Source organism: Salvelinus alpinus, chromosome 3, assembly GCF_045679555.1.
Source record: "Salvelinus alpinus chromosome 3, SLU_Salpinus.1, whole genome shotgun sequence".
In the NCBI taxonomy this organism is placed as follows: Eukaryota; Metazoa; Chordata; class Actinopteri; order Salmoniformes; family Salmonidae; genus Salvelinus; species Salvelinus alpinus.
The window spans coordinates 77,490,576-77,511,768 of NC_092088.1; the positions used below are offsets into that span (position 1 = coordinate 77,490,576).

Consider the following 21,193-nt stretch of genomic DNA (forward strand, 5'->3'; position numbering starts at 1 on the left):
TTGAACTTCATGAAAAGAAATAGCTAGCTAACTACTAAACCCTGTGCCCAAAGCTAACGTTATAAGCAGCCAGCTAGCTTCATGAGGCTCAAACGGACCGGGTTATGTGTTGTGAAGCTAGCCACAACAAGGATTAGGCACAATAGTGGAATTTGCCGTTTGCCTTCAAAATAAAAGTACCTCTTTGAAAGTGATGCAGAAGGTTACAATTGGTGGAATCATGCCATATTTAGACTAGATAATGTTAAACAAGGTTGGAATGTGAAGCAATGAAATGGGGTATCAGTCTACTCGGTGATATCCACAGAACACAATTGTGAAGAGTTTAACTTCTTATGGCTGCAGGGGCAGTATTGAGTAGCTTGGATGAAAGGTGCACAGAGGTGCCCATATTAAACGGCCTGCTCCTCAGTCCCAGTTGCTAATATATGCATATTATTATTAGTATTGGATAGAAAACAATCTGAAGTTTCTAAAACTGTTTGAATTATGTCTGTGAGTATAACAGAACTCATATGGCAGGCAAAAGCCTGAGAAGTTCCACTTCCTGTTTGAATTTATTCTGAGGTGGCAGATTTTCAACCAAGCTCTCAATGAAATTACAGCGAGATATGGATGAGTTTTGTCTGATGACTCTAATGTGAAGGGGGGCCGAAGGAGACAGGAATGAGTAATCACTGCCACGAGCTGATCACGCATTCACCATGCGCCTTCACATGAGGAGGACGTCCGTTCCACCGCTCTTCTGAAGTCAATCTAATTCTCCGGTTGGAACGTTATTCAAGATGTATGTTAACAACATTCTAAAGATTGATTCAGTACATCGTTTGACATGTTTCTACTGACTGTTACGGAACTTTTGGACATTTCGTCACGTTATAGTGGAGGCGCTTTGTGACTTTGGAATTGTTTACCAAAGGCGCTAACCAAAGTAGCTAATTGGACATAAATAACGGACATTATCGAACAAATCAAGGATTTATTGTGGACCTGGGATTCCTAGGACTGCATTCTGATGAAGTTCATCAAAGGTAAGGAAACATTTATCATGTATTTTCTGGTTTCTGTTGACCCCAACATGGCGGCTAATTTGGCTATTGTTCTGAGCTCCGTCTCAGATTATTGCATGATTTGCTTTTTACGTAAAGTTTTTTTTAAATCTGACACAGCGGTTGCATTAAGGAGAGGTATATCTATAATTCCATGTGTATAACTTGTATTATCATCTACATTTATGATGAGTATTTCTGTTGAAACGATGTGGCTATGCAAAATCACTTGATGTTTTTGGAACTAGTGAATGTAACGCGCCAATATAAACTCAGATTTTTTGTTATAAATATGAACTTTATCAAACAAAACATGCATGTATTGTGTAACATGAAGTCCTATGAGTGTCATCTGATGAAGATAATCAAAGGTTAGTGATTAATTTTATCTCTATTTCTGCTTTTTCTGACTTCTATCTTTCGCTGGAAAAATGGCTGTGCTTATTGTGGTTTGATGGTGACCTAACATAATCGTTTGTAGTGCTTTCGCTGAAAAGCATATTTGAAATCGGACACTTTGGTGGGATTAACAACAAGAATACCTTTAAAGTGATATAACACATGTATGTTTGAGGAATTTTAATTATGAGATTTCTGTTGTTTGAATTTGGCGCCCTGCACTTTCTCTGGCTGCTGTCATATCGATCCCGGTAGCGGGATGCAGCCATAATTAAGCAAATATTAGCATTGTAGTTCTTGGGACTGTGACTGTGTGAAATCACCTCCCCAGTCAGCCTATTGTGTGTATTGACATTCATATTGCACTGTACAGCTTTACCTAAGGATTGGGGATCAATGAAATGGGATATCAGTCTACTCAAAACCCAAAATATTTTTCCCAACATCCTCCTCAGAGTTACCAGACTCCAAAACATCCAGTATTGTTTTTCCTCTGGAATAATGTTGGGGTTATTGTGCCTGTCAAAGGTTTTGATCAAAGTTAAACAGTCTTTCTCTCTATTTACACTAGAAGCTGTATTTACGTGACTCTGTCTCTCTCCCTCAGGTGCGTCGTTCATGGGCTCGTTTCTGGCCAGCAGTTTGGGCTCTCCCCCGTCTCACCCTGCCTCCCCTTCCTCCCCCTCCTACAGGGGAGGACCTCACTCCAGCGCCTCCCCCATCTGGTTCCCCCACTCACATGAAGGTAAGAGACACACTCTCACAATAGACTGTGGTGTTGTTGAGCTGGACTATTTTTTGTTCTGACTGGAGTGTGTTCACCTGCTGTTCCAGCTCCACCTGCCTTACCTCCAGCTGGGTGAATTTATCCTTAATTTCAATGAGGGAGTAGTACTCTGTGCTGGGAGGTTGACTTTCCGCCTGAGGTTGCTCGTCTGTGGGGTTGTATAATGAAGAGGTCTGACACGCTCGGGGTGGGAGTATCTTTCTCAAGAGAGAGTTTCTCCTGCTGAGCTATCTCTTTGATTATGTGAAAGTCCAGCTGAAACTGTTTGGGGTTGCCCTGTACCAATACTGTTCCAGACTTGTACAGGTTGATATTGGCTAACTCAGAGTCCTCGTTGTCTAGTATCCTGAGTTTCCACCCATCGCTAACACCCCCCCCCCACTCTTAACAGAGGGGTAGTATGTTAATATAGCACTGTGCCATACCAGGGGATGGTCTGTGTGGAAGATTAAGTTTCTTATGTTCCAATTTTTATAATAGTCAGCAAAAAGTGTGTCTTCATTTTCAATAAGGACCTTCTTTGTGTACTCTTTTCAGGCCTTCTTATTTATTACATCCAGAGGGTAATGTATTATAACGTCCTTTGAACAGTGGGAGGGTGCTTCAAAGGCCTCTCTCCTGCCATTGTTGGGGTCAAGGGCTTTGACATATTTCACTTCTGTTACGGGTGTGTACTGGAGGCGAAGTCAAGTGCAGGAGAACAGAGTGTAGTTAACAGGCGCACTTTTTATTCCGGTCCAAACGAAAGCACAAAAGTACATAAATTTGCCCAAAACACGGAACATAAACAAAAGTCTGGCGCGTGACAATACTCACATAACATAAAACAATTTCACACAAAGACATGGAGGGAAACAGAGGACTAAATACATGCAGTGTGATTAGGGAATGAAAACCAGGTGTGTATGGAACAAGACAAAACAAATGGAAATATGAAAAATGGAGAGGCGATGGCTAGAAAGGCGATGGCTAGAAAGCCGGTGACGTCGATCTCTCTCTCTCTCTCTCTCTCTCTCTCTCTCTCTCTCTCTCTCTCTCTCTCTCCAGCTCTCTCTCTCTCTCGCTCTCTCTCTCTCTCTCTCCAGCTCTCTTTCATGCTCTCTCTCCAGCTCTCTCTCCAGCTCTCTTTTTCTCCTCCCTCTCTTTCAAAATGTCTCCCGCTCTCGCTGTCTGGCGCTCACACTTAAACCCTCCCTCTTTCGATGAATTCAATTGAATCCAAATAGCAACTCGCACTTTTCTTTGTCCGACTGTTATGTTGCTTTTTTATATGCGGTGCATTCGGAAAGTATTCAGACCCCTTGACTTTTTCCACATTTTGTTACGTTACAGCCTTATTCTAAAATGTATTAAATATATGTTTCCCCTCGTTAATCTACACACAAAACCCCATAATGACAAAGCAAAAACAGGTTGTTTGAAATTTTTGCAAAAGTATACAAAAAACAAATTCTGTTTTAGCTCACCTGACCTTCAAACACACACACACACTTGACTGGTAGATAACTGAAACAACCTTTCTTTGTGACCACAGACGGTTAACAGCCAAAAGAAGACATGTCGCACCTATCCAAAAGCCAACTAGCTCTCACAGTCTCACGTCAGAATTAGACGTTCATCCATGTTTCTCAAACGTCAAATTTCAAAGTGTTTAAGGTTAAGTTTAGTATTTAACTCCGAAGTCTAAAGGTTAGACATGAACTAGGCTTAAAACAAAAATCTCAAAAACAACTTTCTATCGCTGGTTTCAAACATTCACCCTTTGGAATCAGAGGCCCTGGCAAAACCGAAACCTGCCTGAAGGTAACAGCTCTCACTGTGGCCCTTAGTGGCCAGTTTCAACGTCATCTCCCGACGTCCTCAGACATGGATTGGTGTCAAATACTGACTTGTATCACGGGTGACCTGGCTTCCACCCTTGATAAAGATGGAATATAATGACCAGCTAGGTGCTAGGGCACTGTGGACAGGAATGGCGAATGGGCATAAGCATCTGTCTCTGATTCCAAACGTTTCAAGTTTTAATCCAGTAAAAGAAAGTTGTTTTTAAGATTTTAGTTTTAAGCCTATTCCAAACCTTAACCCTTACCTTAATCATTCAGAGTTCATGCCTAACCTTAACCATTCAGAGTTCATGCCTAACCTTAACCATTCAGAGTTCATGCCTAACCTTAACCATTCAGAGTTCATGCCTAACCTTAACCATTCAGAGTTCATGCCTAACCTTAACCATTCAGAGTTCATGCCTAACCTTAACCATTCTAGGGTTCATGCCTAACCTTAACCATTCTAGGGTTCGTGCCTAACCTTAACCATTCTAGGGTTCATGCCTAACCTTAACCATTCTAGAGTTCATGCCTAACCTTAACCATTCTAGGGTTCATGCCTAACCTTAACCATTCTAGGGTTCATGCCTAACCTTAACCATTCTAGGGTTCATGCCTAACCTTAACCATTCTAGAGTTCATGCCTAACCTTAACCATTCTAGGGTTCATGCCTAACCTTAACCATTCTAGGGTTCGTGCCTAACCTTAACCATTCTAGGGTTCATGCCTAACCTTAACCATTCTAGGGTTCGTGCCTAACCTTAACCATTCTAGGGTTCATGCCTAACCTTAACCATTCTAGGGTTCGTGCCTAACCTTAACCATTCTAGGGTTCGTGCCTAACCTTAACCATTCTAGGGTTCATGCCTAACCTTAACCATTCTAGGGTTCGTGCCTAACCTTAACCATTCTAGGGTTCATGCCTAACCTTAACCATTCTAGGGTTCGTGCCTAACCTTAACCATTCTAGGGTTCATGCCTAACCTTAACCATTCTAGAGTTCATGCCTAACCTTAACCATTCTAGGGTTCATGCCTAACCTTAACCATTCTAGGGTTCGTGCCTAACCTTAACCATTCTAGGGTTCATGCCTAACCTTAACCATTCTAGGGTTCGTGCCTAACCTTAACCATTCTAGGGTTCATGCCTAACCTTAACCATTCTAGGGTTCATGCCTAACCTTAACCATTCTAGGGTTCATGCCTAACCTTAACCATTCTAGGGTTCATGCCTAACCTTAACCATTCTAGGGTTCGTGCCTAACCTTAACCATTCTAGGGTTCATGCCTAACCTTAACCATTCTAGGGTTCGTGCCTAACCTTAACCATTCTAGGGTTCATGCCTAACCTTAACCATTCTAGGGTTCATGCCTAACCTTAACCATTCTAGGGTTCATGCCTAACCTTAACCATTCTAGGGTTCATGCCTAACCTTAACCATTCTAGGGTTCATGCCTAACCTTAACCATTCTAGGGTTCGTGCCTAACCTTAACCATTCTAGGGTTCATGCCTAACCTTAACCATTCTAGAGTTCATGCCTAACCTTAACCATTCTAGGGTTCATGCCTAACCTTAACCATTCTAGGGTTCATGCCTAACCTTAACCATTCTAGAGTTCATGCCTAACCTTAACCATTCTAGGGTTCATGCCTAACCTTAACCATTCTAGGGTTCGTGCCTAACCTTAACCATTCTAGGGTTCATGCCTAACCTTAACCATTCTAGGGTTCGTGCCTAACCTTAACCATTCTAGGGTTCATGCCTAACCTTAACCATTCTAGGGTTCGTGCCTAACCTTAACCATTCTAGGGTTCGTGCCTAACCTTAACCATTCTAGGGTTCGTGCCTAACCTTAACCATTCTAGGGTTCGTGCCTAACCTTAACCATTCTAGGGTTCATGCCTAACCTTAACCATTCTAGGGTTCGTGCCTAACCTTAACCATTCTAGGGTTCGTGCCTAACCTTAACCATTCTAGGGTTCATGCCTAACCTTAACCATTCTAGGGTTCGTGCCTAACCTTAACCATTCTAGGGTTCATGCCTAACCTTAACCATTCTAGGGTTCGTGCCTAACCTTAACCATTCTAGGGTTCATGCCTAACCTTAACCATTCTAGGGTTCATGCCTAACCTTAACCATTCTAGGGTTCGTGCCTAACCTTAACCATTCTAGGGTTCATGCCTAACCTTAACCATTCTAGGGTTCGTGCCTAACCTTAACCATTCTAGGGTTCATGCCTAACCTTAACCATTCTAGGGTTCATGCCTAACCTTAACCATTCTAGGGTTCATGCCTAACCTTAACCATTCTAGGGTTCGTGCCTAACCTTAACCATTCTAGGGTTCATGCCTAACCTTAACCATTCTAGGGTTCGTGCCTAACCTTAACCATTCTAGGGTTCATGCCTAACCTTAACCATTCTAGGGTTCATGCCTAACCTTAACCATTCTAGGGTTCGTGCCTAACCTTAACCATTCTAGGGTTCATGCCTAACCTTAACCATTCTAGGGTTCGTGCCTAACCTTAACTATTCTAGGGTTCATGCCTAACCTTAACCATTCTAGGGTTCATGCCTAGTCGCTCTGGATAAGAGCGTCTGCTAAATGACTTAAATGTAAATGTAAATGTAACCTTAACCATTCTAGGGTTCATGCCTAACCTTAACCATTCTAGGGTTCATGCCTAACCTTAACCATTCTAGGGTTCATGCCTAACCTTAACCATTCTAGGGTTCATGCCTAACCTTAACCATTCTAGGGTTCGTGCCTAACCTTAACCATTCTAGGGTTCATGCCTAACCTTAACCATTCTAGAGTTCATGCCTAACCTTAACCATTCTAGGGTTCATGCCTAACCTTAACCATTCTAGGGTTCGTGCCTAACCTTAACCATTCTAGGGTTCATGCCTAACCTTAACCATTCTAGGGTTCGTGCCTAACCTTAACCATTCTAGGGTTCATGCCTAACCTTAACCATTCTAGGGTTCATGCCTAACCTTAACCATTCTAGGGTTCATGCCTAACCTTAACCATTCTAGGGTTCGTGCCTAACCTTAACCATTCTAGGGTTCATGCCTAACCTTAACCATTCTAGGGTTCGTGCCTAACCTTAACCATTCTAGGGTTCATGCCTAACCTTAACCATTCTAGGGTTCGTGCCTAACCTTAACCATTCTAGGGTTCATGCCTAACCTTAACCATTCTAGGGTTCATGCCTAACCTTAACCATTCTAGGGTTCATGCCTAACCTTAACCATTCTAGGGTTCGTGCCTAACCTTAACCATTCTAGGGTTCATGCCTAACCTTAACCATTCTAGAGTTCATGCCTAACCTTAACCATTCTAGGGTTCATGCCTAACCTTAACCATTCTAGGGTTCATGCCTAACCTTAACCATTCTAGAGTTCATGCCTAACCTTAACCATTCTAGGGTTCATGCCTAACCTTAACCATTCTAGGGTTCGTGCCTAACCTTAACCATTCTAGGGTTCATGCCTAACCTTAACCATTCTAGGGTTCGTGCCTAACCTTAACCATTCTAGGGTTCATGCCTAACCTTAACCATTCTAGGGTTCGTGCCTAACCTTAACCATTCTAGGGTTCGTGCCTAACCTTAACCATTCTAGGGTTCGTGCCTAACCTTAACCATTCTAGGGTTCGTGCCTAACCTTAACCATTCTAGGGTTCATGCCTAACCTTAACCATTCTAGGGTTCGTGCCTAACCTTAACCATTCTAGGGTTCGTGCCTAACCTTAACCATTCTAGGGTTCATGCCTAACCTTAACCATTCTAGGGTTCGTGCCTAACCTTAACCATTCTAGGGTTCATGCCTAACCTTAACCATTCTAGGGTTCGTGCCTAACCTTAACCATTCTAGGGTTCATGCCTAACCTTAACCATTCTAGGGTTCATGCCTAACCTTAACCATTCTAGGGTTCGTGCCTAACCTTAACCATTCTAGGGTTCATGCCTAACCTTAACCATTCTAGGGTTCGTGCCTAACCTTAACCATTCTAGGGTTCATGCCTAACCTTAACCATTCTAGGGTTTATGCCTAACCTTAACCATTCTAGGGTTCATGCCTAACCTTAACCATTCTAGGGTTCATGCCTAACCTTAACCATTCTAGGGTTCGTGCCTAACCTTAACCATTCTAGGGTTCATGCCTAACCTTAACCATTCTAGAGTTCATGCCTAACCTTAACCATTCTAGGGTTCATGCCTAACCTTAACCATTCTAGGGTTCGTGCCTAACCTTAACCATTCTAGGTTTCATGCCTAACCTTAACCATTCTAGGGTTCGTGCCTAACCTTAACCATTCTAGGGTTCATGCCTAACCTTAACCATTCTAGGGTTCATGCCTAACCTTAACCATTCTAGGGTTCATGCCTAACCTTAACCATTCTAGGGTTCGTGCCTAACCTTAACCATTCTAGGGTTCGTGCCTAACCTTAACCATTCTAGGGTTCGTGCCTAACCTTAACCATTCTAGGGTTCATGCCTAACCTTAACCATTCTAGGGTTCATGCCTAACCTTAACCATTCTAGGGTTCATGCCTAACCTTAACCATTCTAGGGTTCATGCCTAACCTTAACCATTCTAGGGTTCGTGCCTAACCTTAACCATTCTAGGGTTCATGCCTAACCTTAACCATTCTAGGGTTCATGCCTAACCTTAACCATTCTAGGGTTCGTGCCTAACCTTAACCATTCTAGGGTTCATGCCTAACCTTAACCATTCTAGGGTTCGTGCCTAACCTTAACCATTCTAGGGTTCATGCCTAACCTTAACCATTCTAGGGTTCATGCCTAACCTTAACCATTCTAGGGTTCGTGCCTAACCTTAACCATTCTAGGGTTCATGCCTAACCTTAACCATTCTAGGGTTCGTGCCTAACCTTAACCATTCTAGGGTTCATGCCTAACCTTAACCATTCTAGGGTTCATGCCTAACCTTAACCATTCTAGGGTTCATGCCTAACCTTAACCATTCTAGGGTTCATGCCTAACCTTAACCATTCTAGGGTTCGTGCCTAACCTTAACCATTCTAGGGTTCATGCCTAACCTTAACCATTCTAGAGTTCATGCCTAACCTTAACCATTCTAGGGTTCATGCCTAACCTTAACCATTCTAGGGTTCGTGCCTAACCTTAACCATTCTAGGGTTCATGCCTAACCTTAACCATTCTAGGGTTCGTGCCTAACCTTAACCATTCTAGGGTTCATGCCTAACCTTAACCATTCTAGGGTTCATGCCTAACCTTAACCATTCTAGGGTTCATGCCTAACCTTAACCATTCTAGGGTTCGTGCCTAACCTTAACCATTCTAGGGTTCGTGCCTAACCTTAACCATTCTAGGGTTCGTGCCTAACCTTAACCATTCTAGGGTTCATGCCTAACCTTAACCATTCTAGGGTTCATGCCTAACCTTAACCATTCTAGGGTTCATGCCTAACCTTAACCATTCTAGGGTTCATGCCTAACCTTAACCATTCTAGGGTTCGTGCCTAACCTTAACCATTCTAGGGTTCATGCCTAACCTTAACCATTCTAGGGTTCGTGCCTAACCTTAACCATTCTAGGGTTCATGCCTAACCTTAACCATTCTAGGGTTCATGCCTAACCTTAACCATTCTAGGGTTCATGCCTAACCTTAACCATTCTAGGGTTCATGCCTAACCTTAACCATTCTAGGGTTCATGCCTAACCTTAACCATTCTAGGGTTCATGCCTAACCTTAACCATTCTAGGGTTCATGCCTAACCTTAACCATTCTAGGGTTCATGCCTAACCTTAACCATTCTAGGGTTCATGCCTAACCTTAACCATTCTAGGGTTCATGCCTAGACACAAAACATATGTGTAGTTGTTTGTGTATGTGTGTGTGTGTGTGTGTGTGTGTGTGTGTGTGTGTGTGTGTGTGTGTGTGTGTGTGTGTGTGTGTGTGTGTGTGTGTGTGTGTGTGTGTGTGTGTGTGTGTGTGTGCCTGCGTGCCTGTGTGTGTGTGCCTGCGTGCCTGTGTGTGTGTGTGTGTGTGTGTGTGTGTGTGTAGCAGGAAGGGGACCGTTGGAGATCGGTTAGCCCAGAGGGGCCCTGGTCTGAGAGAGGGGGGCGATGGGGATATAGGGGCTCCCGAAACACACACATGTGTGTGAGAGTGTGTGTCTTACCTTCATGTGAGTGGGGGAACCAGATGGGGGAGGCGCTGGAGTGAGGTCCTCCCCTGTAGGAGGGGGAGGAAGGGGAGGCAGGGTGAGACGGGGGAGAGCCCAAACTGCTGGCCAGAAACGAGCCCATGAACGACGCACCTGAGGGAGAGAGAGAGAGTCACGTAAATACAGCTTCTAGTGTAAATAGAGAGAAAGACTGTTTAACTTTGATCAAAACCTTTGACAGGCACAATAACCCCAACCACAACAGTCTGTTGCACACAATGCCTGCAAACACACGCACGCACGCCCACACACACACATGCACGCAAACACACACACACACACACATGCACGCAAACACATGCACATGCACACACCCTCACCCTTGACAGTCAGACCACTACAAAACACCCAAAAAACCACAAGAATCCTCAACTGCCTCACATCTAAGATGCTGTCTCTGAACAAACACATACTACACAAACAACCTAACAGGACAGGGCCAATAATACTGTGATAGGATGGGAAGTGAGGAGGGGCTGAAAGACTTAACCCTCCTTAAAGAGGGTAAGAAGCCCCCTCTTACGCTCCATAAGAGACTGAAGGGGGCAGAAAAGTGGCCATGGTCTGTGGACAAGGAGGCGGGTCAGTGGGGCGTTCTATTATTAAAGCTGTGGCATACACATACTGACACATACACTCTCTCGATCTAAAGAGAGAAACCATATCATTTACCATCTATATTTTCACTCAGGGTAGATATAATAATCCTGATTTTAAAGTCTATATACAGTGTGTGCAAAGCTGTTTAAGGAAACTCTGACGACTTCCCATCTCTCTGTCTCTGTCTCTCTCTCTCTCTCTCTCTCTCTCTCTCTCTCTCTCTCTCTCTCTCTCTCTCTCTCTCTCTCTCTCTCTCTCTCTCTCTCTCTCTCTCTCTCTCTCTCTCTCTCTCTCTCTCTCTCTCTCTCTCTCTCTCTCTCTTCTCCTTCGGCTCCTGCGCTCTGTCTCTCTCTGTTTTGTAAAATGTTTTCCAAGCCTTATAAAAACACACAGATGGACCCCACAGCCCAGATGTGCTGTATATCACAAATAGCAATAACCCTTACTCAGAACTAAACCAGCTCCAGTACCTGACTGTTTGTTTCTGTGTTCAACATTGGAGCCATGTTTTATTACACAACCACAAGCTAACAACCGCAAGCTAACAACCGCAAGCTAACAACCACAAGTTAACAATCACAAGTTAACAATCACAACTTTTCAACCACAAGCTAACAACCACAAGTTAACAACCACAAGCTAACAATCACAAGCTAACAACCACAAGTTAACAACCACAAATCAAGTCACATGAGTTGAATAGAACAGGTATACAGTGAAATGCTTACTTACAAGCCCTTAACCAACAACACAGTTTTAAGAAAATACCTTAACAAAGTAAGCGATAAGAATAACTCATTAAATTAATTAAAGCACAGCAGTAAATAACAGTAGCGGGGCTATATACAAGGGGTACCGGTACAGAGTCAATGTGCGGGGGCACCGTTGTCGAGGTAATTAAGGTAATATGTACATGTAGGTACAGTTATTAAAGTGACTATGCATAGATAATAACAAAGAGAAGCAGCAGTGTAGAGGGGGGGGAGGGCATTGCAAATAGTCTGGCTAGCCATTTGATTAGAAGCTGTTTAGAAGCCTCTTGGACCTAGACTTGGCGCTCCGGTACCGCTTACCGTGCGGTAGCAGAGAGAACAGTCCATGACTAGGGTGGCTGGAGTCTTTGGCAATTTGTAGGGCCTTCCTCTGACACCGCCTGGTAAAGAGGTCCCAGATGGCAGGAAGCTTTGCCCCCGGTGATGTACAGGGCCAAACACACTACCCTCTGAGGCCGAGCAGTTGCCATACCAGGCAGTCATGCAACCGGTCAGGATGCTCTCGGTGGTGCAGCTGTAAAACCTTTTGAGGATCTGAGAACCCATGCCAAATTTTTTCAGTCTCCTGAGGGGGAATAGGTTTTGTCTTGCCCTCTTCACGACTGTCTTGGCATGCTTAGACCATGTTAGTTTGTTGGTGATGTGGACACCAAGGAACTTGAAGCTCTCAAGCTGCTCCACTACAGCCCCGTCAATGAGAATGGGGGCGTGCTTGGTCCTCCTTTTCCTTTTGTCCACAACCATCTCCTTTGTCTTGATCACCTTGAGGGAGAAGTTGTTGTCCTTGCACTACATGTTCAGGCCTCTGACCTCCTCCATATAGGCTATTTCGAATCCCACCATACCTCCTCCGCTATGCAATCTGGTTTCCGAGCTGGTCATGGGTGCACCTCAGCCACGCTCAAGGTCCTAAACGATATCATAACCGCCATGGATAAGAGACAATAATGTGCAGCTGTCTTCATCGACCTGGCCAAGGCTTTCGACTCTATCAATCACCACATTCTTATCGGCTGACTCAACAGCCTTGGTTTCTCAAATGACTGCCTAGCCTGGTTCACCAACTACTTCTCAGACAGAGTTCAGTGTGTCAAATCAGAGGGCCTGTTGTCCGGACCTCTGGCAGTCTCTATGGGGGTGCCACAGGGTTCAATTCTCGGGCCGACTCTTTTCTCTGTATATATCAATGATGTCTCTCTTGCTGCTGGTGATTCTCTGATCCACCTCTACGCAGACGACACCATTCTGTATACTTCTGGCCCTTCTTTGGACACTGTGTTAACTAACCTCCAGACGAGCTTCAATGCCATACAACTCTCCTTCCATGGCCTCCAACTGCTCTTAAATGCATGTGAAACTAAATGCATGCTCTTCAACCGATCGCTGCCCGCACCTGCCCGCCCGTCCAGCATCACTACTCTGGACGGTTCTGACTTAGAATATGTGGACAACTACAAATACCTAGGTGTCTGGTTAGACTGTAAACTCTCCTTCCAGACTCACATTAAGCATCTCCAATCCAAAATTAAATCTAGAATCGGCTTCCTATTTCGCAACAAAGCATCCTTCACTCATGCTGCCAAACATGCCCTCGTAAAACTGACTATCCTACCGATCCTTGACTTCGGCGATGTCATTTACAAAATAGCCTCCAACACTCTACTCAGCAAATTGGATGCAGTTTATCACAGTGCCATCCGTTTTGTCACCAAAGCCCCATATACTATCCACCACTGCGACCTGTATGCTCTCATTGGCTGGCCCTCGCTTCATATTCGTTGCCAAACCCACTGGCTCCAGGTTATCTATAAGTCTTTGCTAGGTAAAGCCCACTGGTCACCATAGCAGCACCCACCCGTAGCACGCGCTCCAGCAGGTATATTTCACTGGTTACCCCCAAAGGCAATTCCTCCTTCGGCCGCCTTTCCTTCCAGTTCTCTACTGCAAATGATAGGAACGAACTGCAAAAATCACTGAAGCTGGAGACTCATATCTCCCTCACTAGCTTTAAGCACCAGCTATCTGAGTAGCTCACAGATCACTGCACCTGTACATAGCCCATCTGTAAATAGCCCATCCAATTTACCTACCTCATCCCGATATTGTTTTTATTTCATTTTCTGCTCTTTTGCACACCAGAATTTCTACTTGCACATCATCATCTGCACATCTATCACTCCAGTGTTAATTTGCTAAATTGTAATTACTTGCTACTATGGCCTATTTATTGCCTTACCTCCTCACGCAATTTGCACACACTGTATATAGACTTTATTTTTCATATTGTGTTATTGACTGTTCGCTTGTTTATTCCATGTGTAACTCTGTGTTGTTGTTTGTGTCGCACTGCTTTGCTTTATCTTGGCCAGGTCGCAGTTGTAAATGAGAACTTGTTCTCAACTAGCCTACCTGGTTAATAAATAAAGGTGAAATAAAAAATAAATAAAGTCTGTTTCATCGTTGTCGGTGATCAGGCCTACCACTGTTGTGTCATCGGCAAACATAATGATGATGTTGTCGTGCCTGGCCGTTCAGTCATGACTGAAGAGGGTGTACAGGAGGGGCTGACCCCTATGAGGGGTCCTCGTGTTGAGGATCAGCGTGGCAGAATGGTGTTGAACGCTGAGCTGTGGTCAATGAATAGCATTCTCAAATAGGTGTTCCTTTTGTCCAGGTGTGAAAGGGCAGTGTGGAGTGCAATAGAGATTGCATCATCTGTGGATCTATTTGGGTGGTATGCAAATTGGAGTGGGTCTAGGGTTTCTGGGATACTGGTGTTGATGTGAGCCATGACCAGCCTTTCAAAACATTTCATGGCTACAGATGTGAGTGCTACGGGTTGGTAGTCATTTACGCAGGTTACCTTAGTGTTCTTGGGCACAGGTCTGCTTGAAACATGTTGGTATTACAGACTCAGACAGGGAGAGGTTGAAAATGTCAGTGAAGACACTTGCCAGTTGGTCAGCGCATGCTCGGAGTACACATCCTGGTAATCCGTCTGGCCCTCCGGCCTTGTGAATGTTGACCTGTTTAAAGGTGTTACTCACATCTGCTGCGGAGAGCGTGATCACACAGTCGCCCGGAACAGCTGATGCTCTCATGCATGTTTCAGTGTTACTTGCCTCGAATCAAGCAAAGAAGTAATTTAGCTCGTCTGGTAGGCTGTGTCACTGGGCAGCTCTCGGCTGTGCTTCCCTTTGTAGTCTGTTATAGTTTGCAAGCCCTGCCACATCTGACGTGCATTGGAGCCAGTGTAGTTCGTTTTGATCTTCGTCCTGTATTGATGCTTTTTCTGTTTGATGGTTCGTCGGAGAGCATAGTGGAATTTCTTATAAGCTTCCAGGTTAGAGTCCCGCTCCTTGAAAGCGGCAGCTCTACCCTTTAGCTCAGTACGAATGTTGCCTGTAATTCATGGCTTCTGGTATGTACGTACAGTCACTGTGTAGATGTCGTCACCGATGCACTTATTGATGAAGCCAGTGACTGATGTGGTGTACTCCTCAATGCCATCGGAAGAATCCTAGAACATATTCCAGTCTGTGCTAGCAAAACAGTCCTGTAGTTTAGCATCTGCTTCATCTGACCACTTTTTTATAGACTGAGTCACTGGTGCTTCCTGCTTCAAATTGTTGCTTGTAAGCAGGAATCAGGAGGATAGAATTTTGATCAGATTTGCCAAATGGAGGGTGAGGGAGAGCTTTGTAAGCGTTTCTGTGTGTGGAGTAAAGGTGGTCTAGAGTTTTTTCCCCCTCTGGTTTCACATTTCATATGCTGATAGAAATTAGGTAAAACTGATTTAAGTTTCCCTGCATTAAAGTCCCAGCCCACTAGGAGAGCCGCCTCTGGATTAGCATTTTCCTGTTTGCTTATGGTGGTATAAACCTCATTGAGTGTGGTTTTAGTGCAAGCATCGGTCTGTGGTGTTATGTAGGCAGCTACGAAAAATACAAATGAAAACTCTCTAGGTAGATAGTGTGGTCTACAGCTTATCATGAGATACTTTACCTCAGGCAAGCAAAACCTCGAGACTTCCTTAGATATCGTGCACCAGCTATTGTTAACAAATATGCATAGGCCACCGCCCCGTGTCTTACCAGAGGCTGCTCTTCTATCCTGCCGATAGAGTGTATAACCCGCCAGCTGTATGTTATTAATGTCATTGTTCAGCCACGACTCGGGGAAACATAAAATATTACAGTTTTTAATGTCCTGTTGTTAGGATATACGGGATTTCAGTTTGTCCCATTTATTTTCCAGCGATTGAATGTTAGCTATCAGTACGGATGGTAAAGGCAGATTAGCCACTCGTCGCCTGATCCTCACAAGGCACCCCAATCTCTTTCTGCAAAATCTCAGTTTATTTCTCCAGCGAATGATGGGGCTGAGGGCCTGTACGAGTGTTTGGAGTATATCCTTCCTGTCTGACTCGAGGTGAGTAATCGCTGTTCTGATGTCCAGAAGCTCTTTTCGGTCATAAGAGACGGTAGCAGCAAAATTTTGTAAAAGAAGTTACAAACAATGCAAAAAAACTAACAAAATAGCACAGTTGGTTAGGAGCCAATAAAACGGCAGCCATCCACCCTGGCGCCATCTTTTTGGCTAACAACCACAAGTTTTCAACCACAAGCTAAACCCCACAAGCTAACAACCTCAAGCTAACAACCACAAGCTAACAACCACAAGCTAACAACCACAAGCTAACAACCTCAAGCTAACAACCACAAGCTAACAACCACAAGCTAACAACCACAAGTTAACAACCACAAGTTAACAACCACAAGCTAACAACCTCAAGCTAACAACCACAAGCTAACAACCACAAGCTAACAACCACAAGCTAACAACCACAAGCTAACAACCACAAGTTAACAACCACAAGTTAACAACCACAAGCTAACAACCACAAGCTAACAACCACAAGCTAACAACCACAAGCTAACAACCACAAGCTAACAACCACAAGTTAACAACCACAAGTTAACAACCACAAGCTAACAACCACAAGCTAACAACCACAAGTTAACAACCACAAGTTAACAACCACAAGTTAACAACCACAAGCTAACAACCAAAAGCTATAGCAGACAGATGGCCGAAGACGAGAAAAAGAGCGAAAACTAAGGAGGGTCTTGATGTAGGGAAGTATCGCATAGAGAATGTCAATGACACCAAACACAGCATCTCTGATTGGTCGAGCAGATGTAATCTTCCCAGGTCTCGAATCAATGACCTTTGACATGTCAGTGTGTGTCACATGGGAGACGACCCCGGGACACCAAGGCCCCAGGGTTCTGGTCTAAGCATTCCACTGTGCTGAGAGGACACTTTCGGTATTGCAGTTTAGCTGAAGTTGAGCCCCAAAAAGTCCAATTAGAAATGTCCTAAAAAGACACTTTGGTTATCACCTTTGTGCGAAGAATATCCATTGAACTATTCAAGTAATTGTCTTTGAGGCCAATTTTTTTCCCACCGCAGAAGATATTAACATTTCACATTCATCCAATGTCTGTCATGTTTCTGGATGACGTAATTGGTGTCATCGCTGCTTGCACTGCTCTGTTCTGCTCTGATTGTCTTCTGCCAATGCGAGTCCAGATCTATTTGAAAAGCCACGAGTGTGTGTGCACGCACACATGCACACATACACCAGGCAGATCACTCAATATTGACTTTGAAATTGGACGTCTGTCCATGTCCTGAGGACGTCAGGAAATGCCTTCAAAAGCGACAACTAGGTGCAACAGTGATCGCTATTACCATCATGGATTTTGCTAGGGCGTTGTGGACGAGGGTGACGGATGGGCGTAATCCAATGATGTATATACACCCTGGATTGCTGATGCTATGTATTAGCCATTGAGAGGCTTTGATGCCACCGGTCAGCAATATTGGCACACCCCATTAGGAGCAGTCCTCCATAGGAATGAATGGAACTCTACAGTATTTCAATGAAATGTTTCAAGGTCAAAATTGTAAAGGGGACAGTAAGGTGTGTGTATGTTTGTGTGTGTGTGTACAGTAATATTAGTCATCTCAAAAATGTACCTGTCCCGCAGGTGTGATGTTCAGATGTACCGATCCTGTGCAGGTGTTGTTACACGTGGTCTGCCACTGCGAGGACGATCAGCTGTCCGTCCTGTCTCCCTGTAGCGCTGTCTTAGGCGTGTCACAGTACGGACATTGCAATTTATTGCCCTGGCCACAACTGCAGTCCTCATGCCTCCTTGCAGCATGCCTAAGGCATGTTCACGCAGATGAGCAGGGACCCTGGGACTCTTTCTTTTGGTGTTTTTCAGAGTCAGTAGAAAGGCCTCTTTAGTGTCCTAAGTTTTCATAACTGTGACCTTAATTGCCTACCGTCTGTAAGCTGTTCGTGTCTTAACGACCATTCCACAGGTGCATGTTCTTTAATTGTTTATGGTTCATTGAACAAGCATGGGAAACAGTGTTTAAACCCTTTACAATGAAGATCTGTGAAGTTATTTGGATTTTTACAAATTATCTTTGAAAGACAGGGTCCTGAAAAAGGGACGTTTCTTGTTTTGCTGAGTTTAGCTGTGCAGCAACACTCCCCATCCAACCTGACAGAGCTTGAGAGGATCTGAAGAGAAAAATGGGAGAAACTCCCCAAATACAGATGGGCCAAGCTTGTAGCGTCATACCAAAGAAGACTCAAGGCTATAATCGCTGCCAGAGGTGCTTCAACAAAGTACTCAGTGAAGGGTCTGAATAATTATGTAAATGTGATATTTCTATTTATCAAACATTTCTAAAAAACAGTTTTTGCTTTGTTATTATTGTGTGTAGATTGATGAGGGGAAAAACAATTAAATCAATTTTAGAATAAGGCTGTAACGTAAGAAAATGTGGAAAAGGGGAACACTTTCAGAATGTTCTGTATTCTGCTACTGTGTACTCTCTGTTTTTATGGCCAGAAAGCATTCCAATTTGCTCTGTTTGATGGCTGATTCTTTCCAATGGGGTGTGTTTGTGTTTCTGAACATATCCCCAGGACCAGCTTGCTTTGGGGACTCTTCTCCAGGTTCATCTCTCTGTAGGTGATGGCTTTGTTATAGAAGGTTTGGGAATCTCTTCCTTTTAGGTGGTTGTAGAATTTAACCTTTCTTTTCTGGATTTTGATAATTAGCGGGTATCGGCCTAATTCTGATCTGCATGCATTATTTGGTGTTCTACGTTGTACACGGAGGATATTTTTGCAGTATTCTGCATGCAGAGTCTCAATTGATGTTTGTCCCATTTTGTGAATTCTTGGTTGGTGATCAGACCCCAGACCTCACAACCATAAAGGGCAATGGGTTCTATAACTGATTCAAGTATTTTTTGCCAGATCCTAATTGGTTTGTCGAATTTTATGTTCCTTTTGACGGCAGAAAAGGCCCTTCTTCCCTTGTCTCAGATCGTTCATAGCTTTGTGGAAGTTACCTGTGGCACTGGTTTTCTCTCTCTCTCTCTACTCTGTCTCTCTCTGTCTCTGTATCTCTCTGTCTCCCTCTCTCTGCCTATTTCTGCCTCTCTCTCTCTCTCTGGCTCTGTCTCCCTCTCTCTCTCTCTGGCTCTGTCTCTGCCTCGCTCTCTCTCACACACACTACTATGCGAGGAGACAAGAGGAGGGAAGTGAAAGGATGGAAAAAAGAAAGGGACAAATTAAAGGATGCAAGAGACTGGTAAATAATGAGAGGAGTTGTGTGGGACTTTCAAACACAGAGAGAGAGAGAGAGAAAAGGGAGGAATTTCCTTCAGTTTAGCTCACCTTTCTCCAAGAAGCCTACTCTTGCTTGAATGTACTGAACCACATACACACTCCAAGAAAACAGGAGGTTGGTAGACTCAATCGATCAGCAGCCAATCAGAGATCAATATCATATCGTGTTCCATTGACACTTTAGCCAAATAACAATGCGTCTATCCACACTGACATACTGACCACTGAACACAGACACACACTACCTCCATTGGACACAAATATACTGTGGAATAATGATTTCAAATTTACAAAGTGTGTGTCTCTCCCTGTGTGTTTGTCCCTGTGTGTGTTTCCCTGTTTGTGTTTCCCTGTGTGTGTTTCCCTGTGTGTGTTTCCCTGTGTGTGTCTCCCTGTTTGTGTTTCCCTGTGTGTTTCCCTGTGTGTGTCTCCCTGTGTGTGTCTCCCTGTGTGTCTCCCTGTGTGTGTTTCCCTGTGTGTGTTTCCCTGTGTGTGTCTCCCTGTTTGTGTTTCCCTGCGTGTGTCTCCCTGTGTGTGTTTCCCTGTGTGTGTTTCCGTGTGTGTGTCTCCCTGTGTGTGTCTCTCTGTTTGTGTTTCCCTGTGTGTGTTTCCCTGTGTGTGTTTCCCTGTGTGTGTGTCTCCCTGTTTGTGTTTCCCTGTGTGTGTCTCCCTGCGTGTCTCCCTGCGTGTTTCCCTGTGTGTGTCTCCCTTTGTGTGTTTCCCTGTGTGTGTCTCCCTTTGTGTGTTTCCCTGTGTGTGTGTCTCCCTGTTTGTGTTTCCCTGTGTGTGTCTCCCTTTGTGTGTTTCCCTGCGTGTGTTTCCCTGTGTGTGTCTCCCTGTGTGTGTCTCCCTTTGTGTGTTTCCCTGTGTGTGTTTCCCTGTGCGTGTCTCCCTGTTTGTGTTTCCCTGTGTGTGTCTCCCTTTGTGTGTTTCCCTGTGTGTGTCTCCCTGTGTGTGTCTCCCTGTGTGTGTCTCCCTGTGTGTTTCCCTGTGTGTGTCTCCCTTTGTGTGTTTCCCTGTGTGTGTCTCCCTGTGTGTTTCCCTGTGTGTGTCTCCCTGTGTGTGTGTCTCCCTGTTTGTGTTTCCCTGTGTGTGTCCCTGCGTGTTTCCCTGTGTGTGTCTCCCTTTGTGTGTTTCCCTGTGTGTGTCTCCCTTTGTGTGTTTCCCTGTGTGTGTGTCTCCCTGTTTGTGTTTCCCTGTGTGTGTCTCCCTTTGTGTGTCTCCCTTTGTGTGTTTCCCTGTGTGTGTCTCCCTTTGTGTGTTTCCCTGTGTGTGTCTCCCTTTGTGTGTTTCCCTGTGTGTGTTTCCCTGTGTGTGTCTCCCTGTGTGTTTCCCTGTGTGTTTCCCTGTGTGTGTGTCTCCATTTGTGTGTTTCCCTGTGTGTGTCTGCCTGTGTGTGTCTCCCTGTGTGTTTCCCTGTGTGTGTCTCCCTTTGTGTGTTTCCCTGTGTGTGTCTCCCTGTGTGTGTCTCCCTGTGTGTTTCTCCCTGTGTTTCTCCCTGTGTGTCTCCCTGTGTGTGTCTCCCTGTGTGTTTCCCTGTGTGTGTCTCCCTGTGTGTGTCTCCCTGTGTGTTTCCCTGTGTGTGTCTCCCTGTGTGTCTCCCTGTGTGTCTCCCTGTGTGTGTCTCCCTGTGTGTGTCTCCCTGTGTGTGTCTCCCTGTGTGTTTCCCTGTGTGTGTCTCCCTGTGTGTCTCCCTGTGTGTGTCTCCCTGTGTGTTTCCCTGTGTGTGTCTCCCTGTGTGTGTCTCCCTGTGTGTGTCTCCCTGTGTGTTTCCCTGTGTGTGTCTCCCTGTGTGTGTCTCCCTGTGTGTTTCCC

The 21,193-nt window shown here is 44.6% G+C and overlaps 1 protein-coding gene and 1 long non-coding RNA gene across 2 annotated transcripts in view; one reads left to right on the top strand and one right to left on the bottom strand.

The window, feature by feature from the left end:
• Positions 1–21,193, bottom strand: part of LOC139571380 (BAH and coiled-coil domain-containing protein 1-like) — a 141,691-nt gene that overhangs the window by 84,740 nt on the left and 35,758 nt on the right. The window contains exon 3 of the mRNA XM_071394198.1: positions 10,238–10,375. Within this exon, the coding sequence (XP_071250299.1) occupies positions 10,238–10,375 (138 nt within the window). The remainder of the gene's footprint in view (positions 1–10,237; positions 10,376–21,193) is intronic.
• The window catches only part of LOC139571382 (uncharacterized), a 201,499-nt gene continuing 186,945 nt past the window's right edge, over positions 6,640–21,193 (top strand). Inside the window, exon 1 of the long non-coding RNA XR_011674286.1 lies at positions 6,640–6,690. This is a non-coding gene — a long non-coding RNA (uncharacterized lncRNA). The remainder of the gene's footprint in view (positions 6,691–21,193) is intronic.